Consider the following 15,064-nt stretch of genomic DNA (forward strand, 5'->3'; position numbering starts at 1 on the left):
ATTTCCCCGATGGTTCTTATATTAGAAATCAAACCTATTTTTCACCACTTTCTAGTAATGAGAAAAATACTCTCCCTTCATCATTATAAGGTAGTGCATATCTAGGTCTTCCAAGTGTTCAATAATGTATAAGAATTTATAGTTTGGGTACATGTACTTTTAAAATTTACCCTCATTTTAAAAGAAAATTACTAACATAGGTTTATGTATGCCTAAGTAGGAATTGTTTGTTGTTTATGCTTTTTGTTAGAAACAAAGACAGAAAGATATCCAAAAGTATCAATGTAATCCCGTATTATAATAGAGTGATATTTTTACATATAAAAACCTATAAGAAGGTAGATGTTTAATAGAAAGGTTGTTTTGTAATAGATTACGATCATGAACACCGTGATTTAACACGTTATACAAATTACTTTATTTGGTTAACTAAAAACCTTAGATTTATTCAAGAAATTTATGTTAAAATGGTATTAAACATTATTCTTAGTTTGTTATTGGTGCCTTCGATAATATAGGGTAGGACTTTCTACAAACAATCTAATGTTTTAGACTAACGCCTTGAAGAGTACACTTTGGTAGAATCCCCTTTTACGAAAAGCTTCTCCTGGTTTGCTTTTCATTTGCTCCGTTATATATTATCCTTAACAATTTGATTTTTGGTAGAAGAAGGGTTTATCATCGTGGAATTTGAGTCTCTATGTTTCATAGTTAACTGAAGGAAGGTTCATGTCTATGGCACACCTATGCAGAAAATTTTCGATAAAACTCTATCAAAGGAAGTTAGACTTTCAATTTGGAAATAGATCCTAGTTGGGATCCTTTTTATACAACCTAGTCTTGAGCTTTTTGCTTGTTAATATTTCGCCCATGAGAATAGTTTGATACATGTTCTGATACTAGACTGGTTAAGCCACATTGTGTACTCCAAGTTCAATTTGACGCAATCCCTCTTCTAACTTAAGTTAGAGTGTATTAGTGACCACTTATAAAGAGAAAGTGATGACTGATGCATGGTGGCTGATCTACTGATCCAAGAGATCTGATCCAACGGCGCTGTACTGGACTTCGAGAATTGCACCTCGAGCTTCAACGAAGAGAAATTCTCGGTAGCTCCAGCGGAGGTCTGGAGGAGATGTTAATGGCAGCGGAGGAAGTGTATGGGGAGTTTAATGAAGCTGGATGATGTGCTCAGGGAGTGACTACAACTCAGGCAGCCGTCCATACAAGGAAGGAAGTTGCAGGGGAAGGTTTAAGCATGTAATGACTTTCGGAGGGAGAGTTGGCAAAAGCAAATCTCAGCAAAGTTTTCATTTATCCAAAAGTGATTTTACAAGGGTAGCTACCATGAATTTATATGTGATCCATGGAGCTGCAGATATGATGGAAAGCGTGACCCATGTGTAAAATGTGAAGAAATATGAAAACGTGCTAAAAGCTAAAGCAACACGTGAGCTGGTGGAGTGGAAGTGCTGCCGTGGTGTGTTTAGCAAAGACTGGTGGTGCAGCTAGCAACTTTGACCAACAACTGGACAGTTTTACCCTTCTCTTGGTGTCTTTAAATTCCACTTAAATTGAAGGAAAAGAACGCGCCCTGTTGTGTCCATATTTTCAAGCTCTTCTTGAATTCTTCTAGCCATACTTCTAGTAATGGGTCCCTGCCTTAAGTCATCATCTCCTTCCCCTTGAAAAGGATTTGTCCTCAAATCTGTTGGTTTGTCTTGATGAGGACTTATTTTTGTAGGATCCATCAAAGTTCCTCCCGGGTCAAATATGAATCTGCAATCATCAAACATAGGTCGAATTAGATTTATTTGACCCAATAAGATACATAAAAAAATATGTTTAGAAGAAGGTTTCCAAGTTTTGAAAATTTCAATTTCGATACAATAAAGAAACCTTTCTTCTTTTGAAATTTTATTTTTGTCTTGAGTTATTGGTAACCACAAAAGTAACAATAACTCAAGTGAATTGCCACATTTTTCAAGTTGTAACATTGTTAAAGATGGAGTGGTAAATTCTTTGAAAGAAAAGTAGAATTTTGAAAACTTAAGGATAGATGAAAGAAAATTAAAGGACAGAAAACCTCCCTTTAAGAGTCTTGGTTCTATGAGGAGTGTGGACAGAGGTTCTATTCTCCCTTCTTTCCTTCTTTTCTCTTCTCTTTGCTCTTGCTCTTTTTTTTGTTCTCTTTTCTCTTCTTCTTTTCTTTCCTCTTGCTCTCTTTTTCTTCTTTCTATTTCTTCTTTTTCTTGCTCCTTGTTGAGCTTCATTTGTGTTTGATCTTTGGCCACCTGGGTAGGCGACAGAGGATGAAGCACAAATTTCTTATCATTTTTGTGCACAGTTATGGTATTGGTGAGACCTTGGTGTGTAGTGTCATTATCAAATTGCCATGGTCTTCCCAATAGCACATGGCAAGCTTCCATAGGAACTATATCACAAATAACATCATCTTTGAAGTTTCCTATGGAAATTGCCAATTTAACTTGATTCTTGACTGTGATATCCCCATCTTGATTTAGCCAATGAAGTTTGTAAGGTTTTGGATGGGGTATCATAGTAAGATTCAGTTTTTCAACCAGTCTTGGGCTACAACAGTTACAGCAAGATCCACTATCAATAATGAGAGAACAATATTTTTCTGCAATTTCACATCTTGTGTGAAAGATGTTCTCTCTTTGTGATAAGTGTTCTGGACTTGGTTGACTATTAAGCACCCTTCTCACCATGAGAAGTGGACCCTTACAAGGATATACTTTCTCTTCATTACCTCTTTCTTGTTCATTCTCACTTTCACTATGGGTTTCACTTTCACTACTATATGTGTCACTACCTCTTAAAATGATTGTTCTTTTCGTAGGACATTGAGCAGCTATGTGACCCCTACCCAAACATTTAAAACACTTGATCTCACTAGTGCGAGTTTGTGAAGAGGATTCCTGTTTGGGTTTTTCAACTATATTGGCTAGAGGTTTGAGGGGTTCTTTTTCTTTTACAATCTTCTGTTCAAAGGGGGATTGAAATCTTTTAACAGAAGCTTTTCTCAAATTTTGTTGTTCTACCTTTATACACATTTGAACAAGATCATTCAAATCTCTATAAGGGAGTAGTTCAACCCTATCCCTGATATCAAGATTCAACCCACTCAAAAATCTGGCCAAGGTAGTTTCCTCGCCCTCTGTTATTCCTGCCCTCATCATGTATAGCTCCATCTTTTGTCTGTATTCTTCAACAGACATAGATTGTTGTTGCAATCTTTGGAGCTTATCCATGAGTTCTCTTTTGTAGTATGAGGGTATGTGCCTCTTCCGAAGGGCATTTGTAAGCTCATTCCAATATTTTATTGGAGGAAGTCGCTATCTTAGTCTCTCTTGAACTGTAGCAGTCCACCAGTACATTGCATACCCTTGAAAACTTAGGGTAGCAAGAGATAATTTTCTTTCTTCTCCTACTTGATGGCAAGCAAAAATTTGCTCTACCTTCATTTCCCAATCTAGGTAAGCCTCAACATTATCTTTTCCATGAAAATGAGGCAATACCACATTAACTTCCTTAGGAGGAGGAGGATTTTCAAATTCCCTCCTGTGTCTTCTTGATGAAGAGGGTTGATGATAATATTCTCCTACTCTTAAGGCCTCTTGTTCATATTGGGACTCTCCACTATAACTTCTCTCCCTGTTTTGGACTTGTTCCTCTCTCAAAAGTTTCAATTCATTTTCAACCATGGCATTATGTAGCTCTCTGTGGACTTTTTCTTGACTTATTTTTCTCTCAATCTCATTGAGTTGATTGACTAGAGTTTGGAATGAAAATTGATCTTTGGGAGGATCACAAATTCTAGGGGATTGTCTTCCAGACATTTTGATGAACTTAAAAGTTTTCTTGAAGTAAAGACTAAGAGAGTTCACTTGAGGACAATATTCCAGGTAAGAGAGGTGGACCTTGTAGGTCACTTAAGTACCCAGTCTTGCCTTGCCAAATATGTCCTTAGTTACTTACTAGAAGTCTTTAAATCAAAATCACTTCTAAATTCACTAAATATATAGAGACACAAACAAACACAAAGAAAGAAAACCTTAGACTCTAAGGCCGGACTCTAAGACTTCCTAGGCGAAGCTTGCAAAAATAAAGAGAAATTAAAGGTGAGGTCTCCTAGGTGAGGCTTAGAAATTTTGGAATCTAAGACACACTCACCGTCTACCAATTTTAAAGTGATGAGACTTTAAGTCTAGTTAGCAAATGAGGGAAGAACACTTAGGAGCTCTTCCACTTCACTTGCTTGAAATGGCCAACTTACAAATTGAAAAAAAAAGAAAGTAAACAAAAAAAAATACAAGGGAAACAACAAAATTTGGAGGAACAAGAATGTAGTTTAATGTGGCAGCTTTGGTTGCTCTCAAACAAGTAATGAATCAGAATGGATTCATGCAATTCTCTCAGCTGCAAAGTGACTCTCTCCTAAGCTGTAACCGTGAAGAAAATCTGCTGTGAATTTGCTGTGAATTCTGCTGTGAATTTGTTGCAGCAATACCACTCTACCACTCCGTCAGCTTTACTATGTTGGCTTGTCTAACCATTCTCCTTACTTCCTTTGATGCCTCCTTGTATGTATGGAGTCTAAGTTGTAACACACCTACACAGCAGTCCAGTTCAGAACTTACAGTATCTCCTCATACTGCTAGTAATTACCAAAATATTGACACCAACACAGAACCTTTTATCAAACAGGTTATGTGCAAGAATTCCAAAAATTTTAAAATCAATGAATTAAGCAGGTGGTAATCACGGTGGCACTTCAAATGGATCCTAAGAATAGTTCTAGAATAGATTGGACACACAGTAATGACGATCAGCTAACAATTGGATCAAAAAAAACACATTATCCGGCATATGTCACAAACTGTTTGTGAATTTGCCTCAAAGAACAGTCAGCAATTATGCAGAAATGGCAAAAAAAAATGTTGTTTCGACAGTTCACACTATTGGATGCATTGGTCCTTTCAGCTTTTTACTTTACTTTTTCTGATATTTTGGATTTTGTTTATCAACTGTATGTTATGAAACCAAGCTTCTACTACATCCAAATGTATTAACTAATCAAACACATTTTCTATGATAATTCCACCAAGTTACTGCACTGCTACTGTTTTAAAACATATTTTTGACCCAAAAATTTTGAACTAGTCACATATCCTTTTAGCACAGAACAGCTACTGCCAAACTTCAATTCATTCAATCATGTTTAAATGATTAAAACAAACTTGTTGAACCACAATTTGATCCAAAATTCTTTATATATCCAAAATTGAAAGCAACAGTTCTGATGCAAGCAATTTGAAGTAGCTGTGCTAGTTAAATTTTGCAGCTAGCAATGAATCAGCTCAAACAGCACAAAAGTACACTTAAAACAGTCAAAGAAATTTGCTCAGAATGGCAGGATGTGATTTAGATGGCTGGACATGATCTAAAACATTCAGCCACTGGACACGCAGAAAAAAAAAACTGACTAAGCCAATTGCAGCTCGGTTAACTGCCAATATTAACACCACATGACTTTGCACAAACATTCCATGTTTAAAATCAGATGTCTATGGCTAGTTTCCATGTAAACAACACAATACTTATGCAGGAACTAGTCTTATAGCAGTTGCAGCCAATGAAACAGTCATTTCAGATTTTCCAAAATTGATGCAGAATTTTCTGTATTGATATACTGGACTCTCCAAACTTTGTTACCAATTCATGCACATGAGCTCATCATCTCAATTGTCATTGCTCATATATTATGCAGAAGAATAATGAATCTTACAAAGTTTCCAGTACAGAAGCAGATTACATGGTATTTAACCAGAATTTTTTGACAAAATCGGGATTGCACATAACATATGACATAACAGAATGGATGTTCAAATTAAAATGACTCAAACAAAAATTCAACCGATTAAAATGAGAAGACTGAATCAATAAAGCAATAGCACGGTTCAAAGACTCACAATCCTAAAATACGAAAAAAAATTCCAATGAAACAGTAACAGGACAGCAGAGACAGTGAAGGAATGGTGATGACAGAAACGAAATTGTAGAATGAAGACTTATCTCACGGATCCAGTAACCTTGCTCTGAATACCACTTGATGACTGATGCATGGTGGCTGATCTACTGATCCAAGAGATCTGATCCAACGGCGCTGTACTGGACTTCGAGAATTGCACCTCGAGCTTCAACGAAGAGAAATTCTCGGTAGCTCCAGCGGAGGTCTGGAGGAGATGTTAATGGCAGCGGAGGAAGTGTATGGGGAGTTTAATGAAGCTGGATGATGTGCTCAGGGAGTGACTACAACTCAGGCAGCCGTCCATACAAGGAAGGAAGTTGCAGGGGAAGGTTTAAGCATGTAATGACTTTCGGAGGGAGAGTTGGCAAAAGCAAATCTCAGCAAAGTTTTCATTTATCCAAAAGTGATTTTACAAGGGTAGCTACCATGAATTTATATGTGATCCATGGAGCTGCAGATATGATGGAAAGCGTGACCCATGTGTAAAATGTGAAGAAATATGAAAACGTGCTAAAAGCTAAAGCAACACGTGAGCTGGTGGAGTGGAAGTGCTGCCGTGGTGTGTTTAGCAAAGACTGGTGGTGCAGCTAGCAACTTTGACCAACAACTGGACAGTTTTACCCTTCTCTTGGTGTCTTTAAATTCCACTTAAATTGAAGGAAAAGAACGCGCCCTGTTGTGTCCATATTTTCAAGCTCTTCTTGAATTCTTCTAGCCATACTTCTAGTAATGGGTCCCTGCCTTAAGTCATCAGAAAGTGCATACAATTTTCATACAACGTATACATAATTAATTAACTATTGTATCACACTTAGAGTAAACACACAAGACAGTGATGTTTTAGACATACAGGGTAATATGTTGCACATGTTGTCCTCGATAAAGTAGTAGCAATTCAGGCTCACCAGTTCTGCATAGTAAAAGGATAATTGCCTCCAGTAAGGATTAATATACAAAGCTGCTGCAGTTACCAACAAAAATGATGCGTATGACACGGCAAAGGTCACACAAAAAACGAACTTGTCCACCCAATTACCATTGTTTCCACTGTTCGAGTCACTTGGGAAAATAACAGGTGCATGATTGCAAATTGGTGCAGGATTGCAAATTTTTGCAAGTGGAGGTCCACAGAGTAATGGATTACCCCTGAAGCAGCTTTCTTCAAATGTCAGAAATTGTCCTTTTCTCCCAATTGCACCAGACAAGTTATTGTAAGATACATTGAATGAAGAAAGAAAGGTTAATTCACTCAATTGTGAAGGAATTTGGCCACTCAACTTATTAAATGAAAGATCTAAACTCTCTGTTTGGCGCAACTTGGAGAATGTAGTTGGAATTTTCCCCGTGAAATCATTATTCGACAAATGCAATGATTGAATACTTTCCAAGTTTCCAAGCTCAGATGGGATATTGCCCTTAAGTTTATTGTGGGATAAGTCAATTGCAGACATGTAAGCAAGGATACTCCCCATGTAAGTGTCAGTTCTCCCCTTTGTAGTGAAATTTGCTCTCTCTTCCACATCTGGTAACCGTTTCTCAAATCTAGAATTGCGCTCAATAGGAATGATGCCATAAAACAATCTACGTAGTTCCTCAGGGTATACATTGTAGAAAGGCATTCTACCCAAGCATTTGGGTATCACACCAGTTAAATTGTTGTGAGAAAGGTCTAGTATGGTTAAACCTTTCAACTTGCATAACTCACTTGGTATATCCCCATTGAAGTGATTACCTTTCACAAGAAGAATCTTCATATCTATAAAACTAAGGTCTTCTACCATGTCTTGAATGCTATGGGTTACTTCATTGTGGCTAAGTTCTAGCAACTTCAGTGAAGAGCCTCCTCGGAACGTTCTTTTGGACAGCCCACTTAAATGATTGTTGTTCAAATGGATAATCTTAACTGAAGAACTTATAAAAGGTGGAATTTCACCAGTCAGATTATTTTGGGAGAGATCTAGATAAACTAGATTTTTAAGTTCTGCCAATTCCAGCGGAATAGATCCTTCAAAATGATTATTGGACATACTAAGATGCTCCAATCCTGACATATTTTTAATGAGGCTTGGAATTTTCCCCACCAATTGATTATTGCTTATATCCAATGAACTAACGCTTCCTGTGTGCTTGTGACCAACTCCAAATATGACCTTTGTTAACTGATTATCAGAAAGATCCAATGTTTGTAATGAGCTAATGTTGATTAGCTCACGGGGAATTTCTCCTGACAATTGATTATTTGAGAGATCCAGTGTTTGCAGTAACTTCATTAGGCCAAATTCACGAGGAATTGAACCACTGATTGCATTTTCAGACATATCTAGAGTTTCCAAATTTGGAAAAAATGAACTGATATTGTGCCTCGAGATTTGACCTGATATAGCATTGTCGGATACAATCATTTCTGCAAGGTGGAGATGGGGATGAGATGGCACCTGGAATTGAGTGAAGGAACAATTTTTAAGAACAAGGTTTGTCATTTTTGTGTTGTTTTCCAGCAACCATTTTGGAAACTCTCCCTTTAGTTTACATCCAGTGAAATCCAGATGTGTCAAATTGTATTGGTAATGAAGGAAGCTAGGAATAGGGTGAGAATGCGACTCAGTCGTTGAAGACAAACTGAGCACTTGCAATTGAAATTTCGGAACCCAATTTTTCATAGAAGAGTGTGAGTCCAGTATGACTTTGTTCCCATTGCCATAGATGAACTTGACTTTGGTGTGAATGAAATAGGGACTTCAAATTGGTTTCTTTCAAAACCAAGATATTCTAGGGATGTAAGACTTGCAAGGCTAGAACCAATATTACCAGTGAAGTCATTATTAGAAAGATCCAACTTCCTAAGGGATGAGAAGTCAGAAAAATATGGTTGAAGTGGCCCCTTGAATTTATTATGGCTTATGTTTAACTCCTTCAACGTCTTAAGCCCAGACCAATCTGAGAAATTATATTTGGAGAAAAGTACTAAATTAGAAGAGATGACAAAATGAAAAAATTTACAAATACATTGAAATAAACTAAACATTAGGAGTACGAAACACCAATTGCACATATACCTTGGTTGACTACAAAATTTGTAATATCATTCTGACAGAAATCAAGAATTTCCAAATTGCTTGATGTCAATCCTGCCAGGGACAAAGAAAGGTTAGATTGAAAATACCATTTGTAGATTTTAATAGTATTATTCACTCGTTGAGCATAGAATATATACAATAAAATTCTTTCTTTAGTTAAATTAAAGGTACAAGTTCAGATACATATAAATAGAAAGGTTTAATCATTCACTAAGTCCCTATTTTCGCATGAAATCTCAATTTCGTCCCTTTCTTTCTGAAAATATCAATTGGGTCCCAATTTTATGAAAATTGCAACAAATCGATCCTTTCCGTTAATTTGGCTGGACGGCGTTAAAAAAATTGATGAGTGAACGCTGAGATGACGAACGAACGCTCGTCCAGCAGCGAACGAACGCTCGTCCACCAGAGAGCGAACGCTCGTCGACCTCTTACTGCTGGACAACCGTTCGTTCGCTGCTGGACGAGCGCTCGTTCGCTGCTGGACGAGCGCTCGTTCGCTGCTGGACGAGCGCTCGTTCGTCATCTCAGCATTCACTCATCAATTTTTTTAACGCCGTCCAGCCAAATTAACGGAAAGGATCGATTTGTTGCAATTTTCATAAAATTGGGACCCAATTGATATTTTCAGAAAGAAAGGGACGAAATTGAGATTCCATGCGAAAATAGGGACTTAGTGAATGATTAAACCAAATAGAAATACAGACAAAGGATTGCCACGCTGAAAGGAAAGAAAAATCCATGATAATTTAAGTACAAACCACTAATATTCAAATATCCTTCCAATTGGTTTCTGCTTATATCAAGAGATTTGAGATGTCGAAGCCCCTTTAGAGAAGAAAAAACCTTTTTACTGAAACTATTTCCACTTAGTCCAAGGAATTGCAGATTGGATGGCCATGCGAATTCTTCTTTCTCTGCATGATACATCATCCAGTTATTAATAGACCTGTCAATTTGGGCCCCCTTACATGGTTTGGTCCTAACCCACATGGGTTGGGGTCAGAAAAATCTACAGGACCAAAAAGCTCCTCGTAGAAAAAGCTCACGGAACCAAAATATCTTCAAAAACCCTGTGGGTCAGGACCAGTCCATGAGCCTTTTTTTAGAAAAAATGTTCATTTTGAATACAAGAAAAAATATAATTAACTCCTAATTTGTTACAAAAATAGTTACTATAGAAAATAAATTAAAATTTTTATAAGAGGAGAGTTTTAAAATCAAGAAGCAAAAGCAAAATGACAATATTTATTAAGTTAGATTCTCTAAGTATATAATTAAACGATCATTTTATAAATTTGAAATTTAAATATTTAATTTCACTTTTTTTTAAGTTATAAGTAAGAAATTAACTTTTTATCTAAAATTATCCTAATTGAAATTTAAGAGAAGATTTTCTCTAATTGAAACTCTTAATTTAAAAAAAAATTAGGCTTCTTTATTTTCTTAGAAAGTTATTGAAAAAGAAATTAAATATAAATGATTTTCTTTTTTATTTTATACTCAACAAATCATGTTCATAACAAAAATAATAAATAAAAAGAAAAAACTCATAAACCTTGTGCAGACTGAAGTTGTATTCGTCCATAGAATTCAATCTCGTCGTACTACTCACTCAAAATGTTTACATTTTAAATGTCATAAACATAAATATAAACATAAACATAAACATACATTTATGTTATGTGTTCTAATTGAAAGTTAAAAATAAATTATTTAATGTGTTAGTTAAAGAATTGAAACACTATAACATTTGTCATTCTTTAGTACTTTAGGTCTATTTAAAATTTTCATTTTTTATAAATTTTTAAGAAATTAACTTTCTTTTTATAATATATCTTATGGTGATTTTGAGAAAAGATTATCAGAGAGAAAAAAACAAAATAAAACATAAGTTTAATTTACACATAAAATATTAATACTATTTTTGATCCAAAAATTTTAGATAATAAATTTTTGAATTATTTTTAATTTTAAATAATTAAAAACAGATTGAGTGATATTTTAGAAGTCGAGGAAACAAAACAGTGATTCTTTTTAAGAACTGTAAAAGCAGTGCAAATATTAAATCAAATTAATATGTTATTATCTCTCTTTTGGGTTATTTTGATATTACTAATTATATATAATTTTCTAATAATTGGTGTCTACAATATAAGACATAATTTTATTAAAATTGACAACAAAATAAAGTATTTTTATAATATTTCAGTAAAATAAATTTGTAATACTATTTAGTTGTATAAAATTAAGTGTGTGGTTTGCAATTGTTTTTAATTATTTAAAAAAGTGGTTATTTTGAATATTAAATATTCTATTATACTATAATTAATTAGTTTTATTTAATAATTTGAAATAAGAAATCAATTACATGAATATAAAATTTAGTACTTTTAATAGTTACTATTAAGAATGTTGAAGTTTAGTTTCCAAAAAAAATTTAGTGGGCTAAACCCACCTTAACCCTGACCCTAATCCCCTTGAGAGGGGCTTTGGGGGTTGGGGCTTTTTTTTTACCCCCATTTGAGGGGCTTCTTAAGAGGGAACTTTTTCAAGAGTGGGTTAGGGCTAGCCCCGGAGTCATGGGTCAAATTGACACCTCTAGTTATTAATAGTTGTTATATGATGACGTAGCATATTCTCATAAGACTCGTGAACCATGTTTAAGAAAACATTTAATGGAAGATGTTAAAAGCAATACTTAAAGACCTTACTTAAGTTATTGTCATCCAACTCCACCATAGCCAAGTTAAGGATCTCCAATGTCCTCAGTTTTGAAAAACCTACTTCATACACACTGATGACAGTTAATTAACTAATCATAAATAAGGAAAGGAAAGAATATGAAGTGCAAAGTGTGACATTACCACTAGTAAAAAAACTGGTTTTAAACTCGCGTTATAGGCACCGGTTTAGGTGAAACCGAAGCCTATTAAAATGCGGTGGCATTTTTGTAGTTTAAGCGAACTTATATGTCTTGGTTCAAAATCAACCAAAGCATATAAGTCATATTACCTCGGTTAAAGCAACGACCGAAGCCTAAAAGCCCACATGTCCCCTGACAGTCTTTGAAATTTGAATTCTGTGCAGAGCCTATGGCTTCGGTTCGTTCAGAACCAGTACGAAATAGTGTTTATGCCTCGGTTTAAACGGAAATCGAGGTATATAGTCATTTTATATTTTTTTTTTCATTTTTTTCTGAGGACTATATGCCTCGGTTAGGTGTAGAACCGAGACCTATATGCATGTATTGTTTCGGGCGAAAGAGAACCGAGTCATATGTGCACGTATCTTAACCAAAAAAACGTAACCTTTCATTTCCTTCTTCCTCCAGATCTGACTCCCGCCCTCGCTCCCTCGCTCTCCCTCCTTTCCTTCTTCCTCCAGATCTGACTCCCTCCCTCCCACTCCCTCCATCGCTTTCTCGCGTCGTCCAGTCTCGTTCTCGACCATTCCACCGGCGGCATCATCTACTCCGACTGCAGCCTCGTCCCCGACCGCTCCACCGGCGACATCGCCTTCTCCGAGTGCGGCCTCGTCCCAGACCACTCCACCGGGGACATCCTCTGCTCCGAGTGCGGCCTCGTCCTCGAGTCCCACTCCATGAACGAGATCTCCGACGGGCGACAACGACCCCAACGTCCTTGAGTCTAGATCCCGTCGCGACGATGACGGTCACGGCACCCACACAGCCAGCACAGCCGCGAGATCGGTGGTTTCCAGCGAGAGAGAAACGATGGTGGACGCGGCGGCAGCGACAATTCCTCGATCTCCCTCACCATCTCTGTTTTCTCTCCTACCGTTTGAGTTTTGTTGATTTGAGTTTGGTTTCTTCGATTTGAGTTTGGCTTTTGCGATTTGAGTTTGGTTGTTGCAATTTGAGTTTCGTTTGTCCGATTTTTGAGTTTCTGGGTTCTGTGTGCAGGTTGGGGTGGAGAAGATTGAATCATGGAGGCACGATTTGGGTTTTGGGTTGCTGTTATGGTGGTTCTGGGTTGTTGTTTTGGGTTGCAGGTTGCTGTTCTGGGTTATGGGTTGCGCTTCTAGGTTCTGCAGTTGCATTTTTGTGAATCTCGGTCACCAAATCCTCCTGCTTGAACTGAACTGGGTTACCTAAATTTAAAAAAAAAAAGTGTTACGGCCTCGGTTATCTAAAATTCGGGGTATAATCTTACCACTTTTGTCTCGGTTCATGACCGAGGCATAAAACCTACATTTTTTACCTCGTCTGGTTATGCACCGGTTGCAGAACCGGTGCCTATAACCAATTTTAACCGGTGCTATATCCTCATCCTGTACTAGTGTACTATGAAGTGGTCTCTAATTCAATTGAGTACAAAATTCTAAATTTAGAGATGGAAGAGCACTCAAAGCAGATGCAACGTCATCGTCCCTTAATTCGCACATGGTCAAGTCAAGAACCTCGAGATTTACCAACATGGAGAATAAACCTACAAGAAACAACATTATGTTAGCTCTTTTTCCTCAACAAATATTTCTCCTACTATATCATTCAATCCCCTAGCGATGCATGATCAGCTGATCAGGAATATTACCACTCATGTCATGTTAATGATGTTATCTTCAATCTAACTTCAAATATATGATTATCAATCTCTTCCACGTTCCACTACTTAGAAAAATATGTATAGAAGCTTACCTCGGTATGAAGTTGCATCGAATTTGTTGATTTGTAAGTATAGAACCTTAAGAGATGAAGACTCAAGCACGCATGATAAGATATTGTGGGTGCCAAAATTATAACTCAAATCCAGGACCTCCAGATTATTTAGTCCTAATGCTGCAAGACAAGAGACGAGACTTAAATTAACACGAATTCAACACTGCATATTTATGATTTGTTCTAAATTATTCAATATTATAGTAGCATATAACATCAAACTTTCTGATACAAGACGTTGTTTGATTCTGTAAAAGAAAAAGATGGAACCTTGGGTTTCAACGCAGCTCGATATGTCATTGCCTGACAAGTTGAGATTCCTCATGTCTTCAAACACAAGAAAATGGGAGTAATTGAGAATCCATAAGCCATGATGATAATCAGTCCCATCAGAAAGATCAAGTTTCACCACTCGCCCTGTGGTGGAGTTACACTCAACCCTGTCCCATTTGCAACAGTCAGTGGTGTCTACCCAAGGTAAATTGTTTTCGAAGTAGACACTGTTGATATTAACGAGAGCTTCTTTCTCATGCTTCCAACACCCTTCACAACATAACACTCCCACCAAAACCAAAATCAACCAAAAAGCGAAGACACTGATCTTCTTCATTGTTGTCTGTGTTTTTTTTGACATAACGAATTCGGGTTTATATATGTAAGATCGTACCTACCATCTTCTGATTCTCAATGATTGCAATAGTTACAAAGCGGTACCACATCAACCTTCAAAGAAGTTGTCTTTTACGAATGTGGTATTGTATTATTCTAATTAATATATATATATATATATATATATATATATATATATATATATATATATATATATAAGAGTATAGATTCGTTTGATTACTCTTAAATTTTTAATTTTGCTTTTAATTAGCAGTTAAGACTAATTAAAAAAAATAAAGTGTATTCAATTTCTTTTTCATTGAAAAAATTATAAATAAATATAATATGGAATGCAAAGCATAAAAGAATTGAAAATACAATTTTCACACTTTCTTATTGACATATTTAACAATTATAAAAAAAAATTATATTTCATAAAAAAAATAAAAGGTCAAGTTACGAAGAAATGTATAAAACAAGTTTCCTTCCTTTTACTTCTGTAATTTCTTAATATCAATTGAAAAATCTTAATAAATTTTAACTGAAAAATAATATCAAGACCAACTAGAAAATTATTAATATTAATTTTTATTTAAAAAATAATTATTTACATTTGATAAAAACATATTTTATTTAAATAAA

General features: G+C 35.9%; 1 protein-coding gene and 1 pseudogene across 1 annotated transcript; both read right to left on the reverse strand.

Moving 5' to 3' along the window:
* Positions 1-6,852: 6,852 nt before the first annotated feature.
* Positions 6,853-9,875, reverse strand: LOC108327360 (receptor-like protein 13; annotated as a pseudogene).
* A 2,494-nt stretch (positions 9,876-12,369) lies between these two features.
* LOC128195304 (receptor-like protein 15) lies at positions 12,370-14,423 on the reverse strand. Its single transcript, XM_052872548.1, has 4 exons — positions 14,084-14,423; positions 13,793-13,933; positions 13,470-13,583; positions 12,370-12,782 (listed from the first exon to the last, which is right to left on the reverse strand). The coding sequence occupies exons 1-4, from the start codon at positions 14,421-14,423 to the stop codon at positions 12,370-12,372; spliced, it is 1,008 nt and encodes a 335-aa protein (XP_052728508.1).
* Between the last annotated feature and the right edge of the window lie 641 nt (positions 14,424-15,064).

The sequence above is a fragment of the Vigna angularis genome, chromosome 2 (assembly GCF_016808095.1).
Source record: "Vigna angularis cultivar LongXiaoDou No.4 chromosome 2, ASM1680809v1, whole genome shotgun sequence".
In the NCBI taxonomy this organism is placed as follows: domain Eukaryota; kingdom Viridiplantae; phylum Streptophyta; class Magnoliopsida; order Fabales; family Fabaceae; genus Vigna; species Vigna angularis.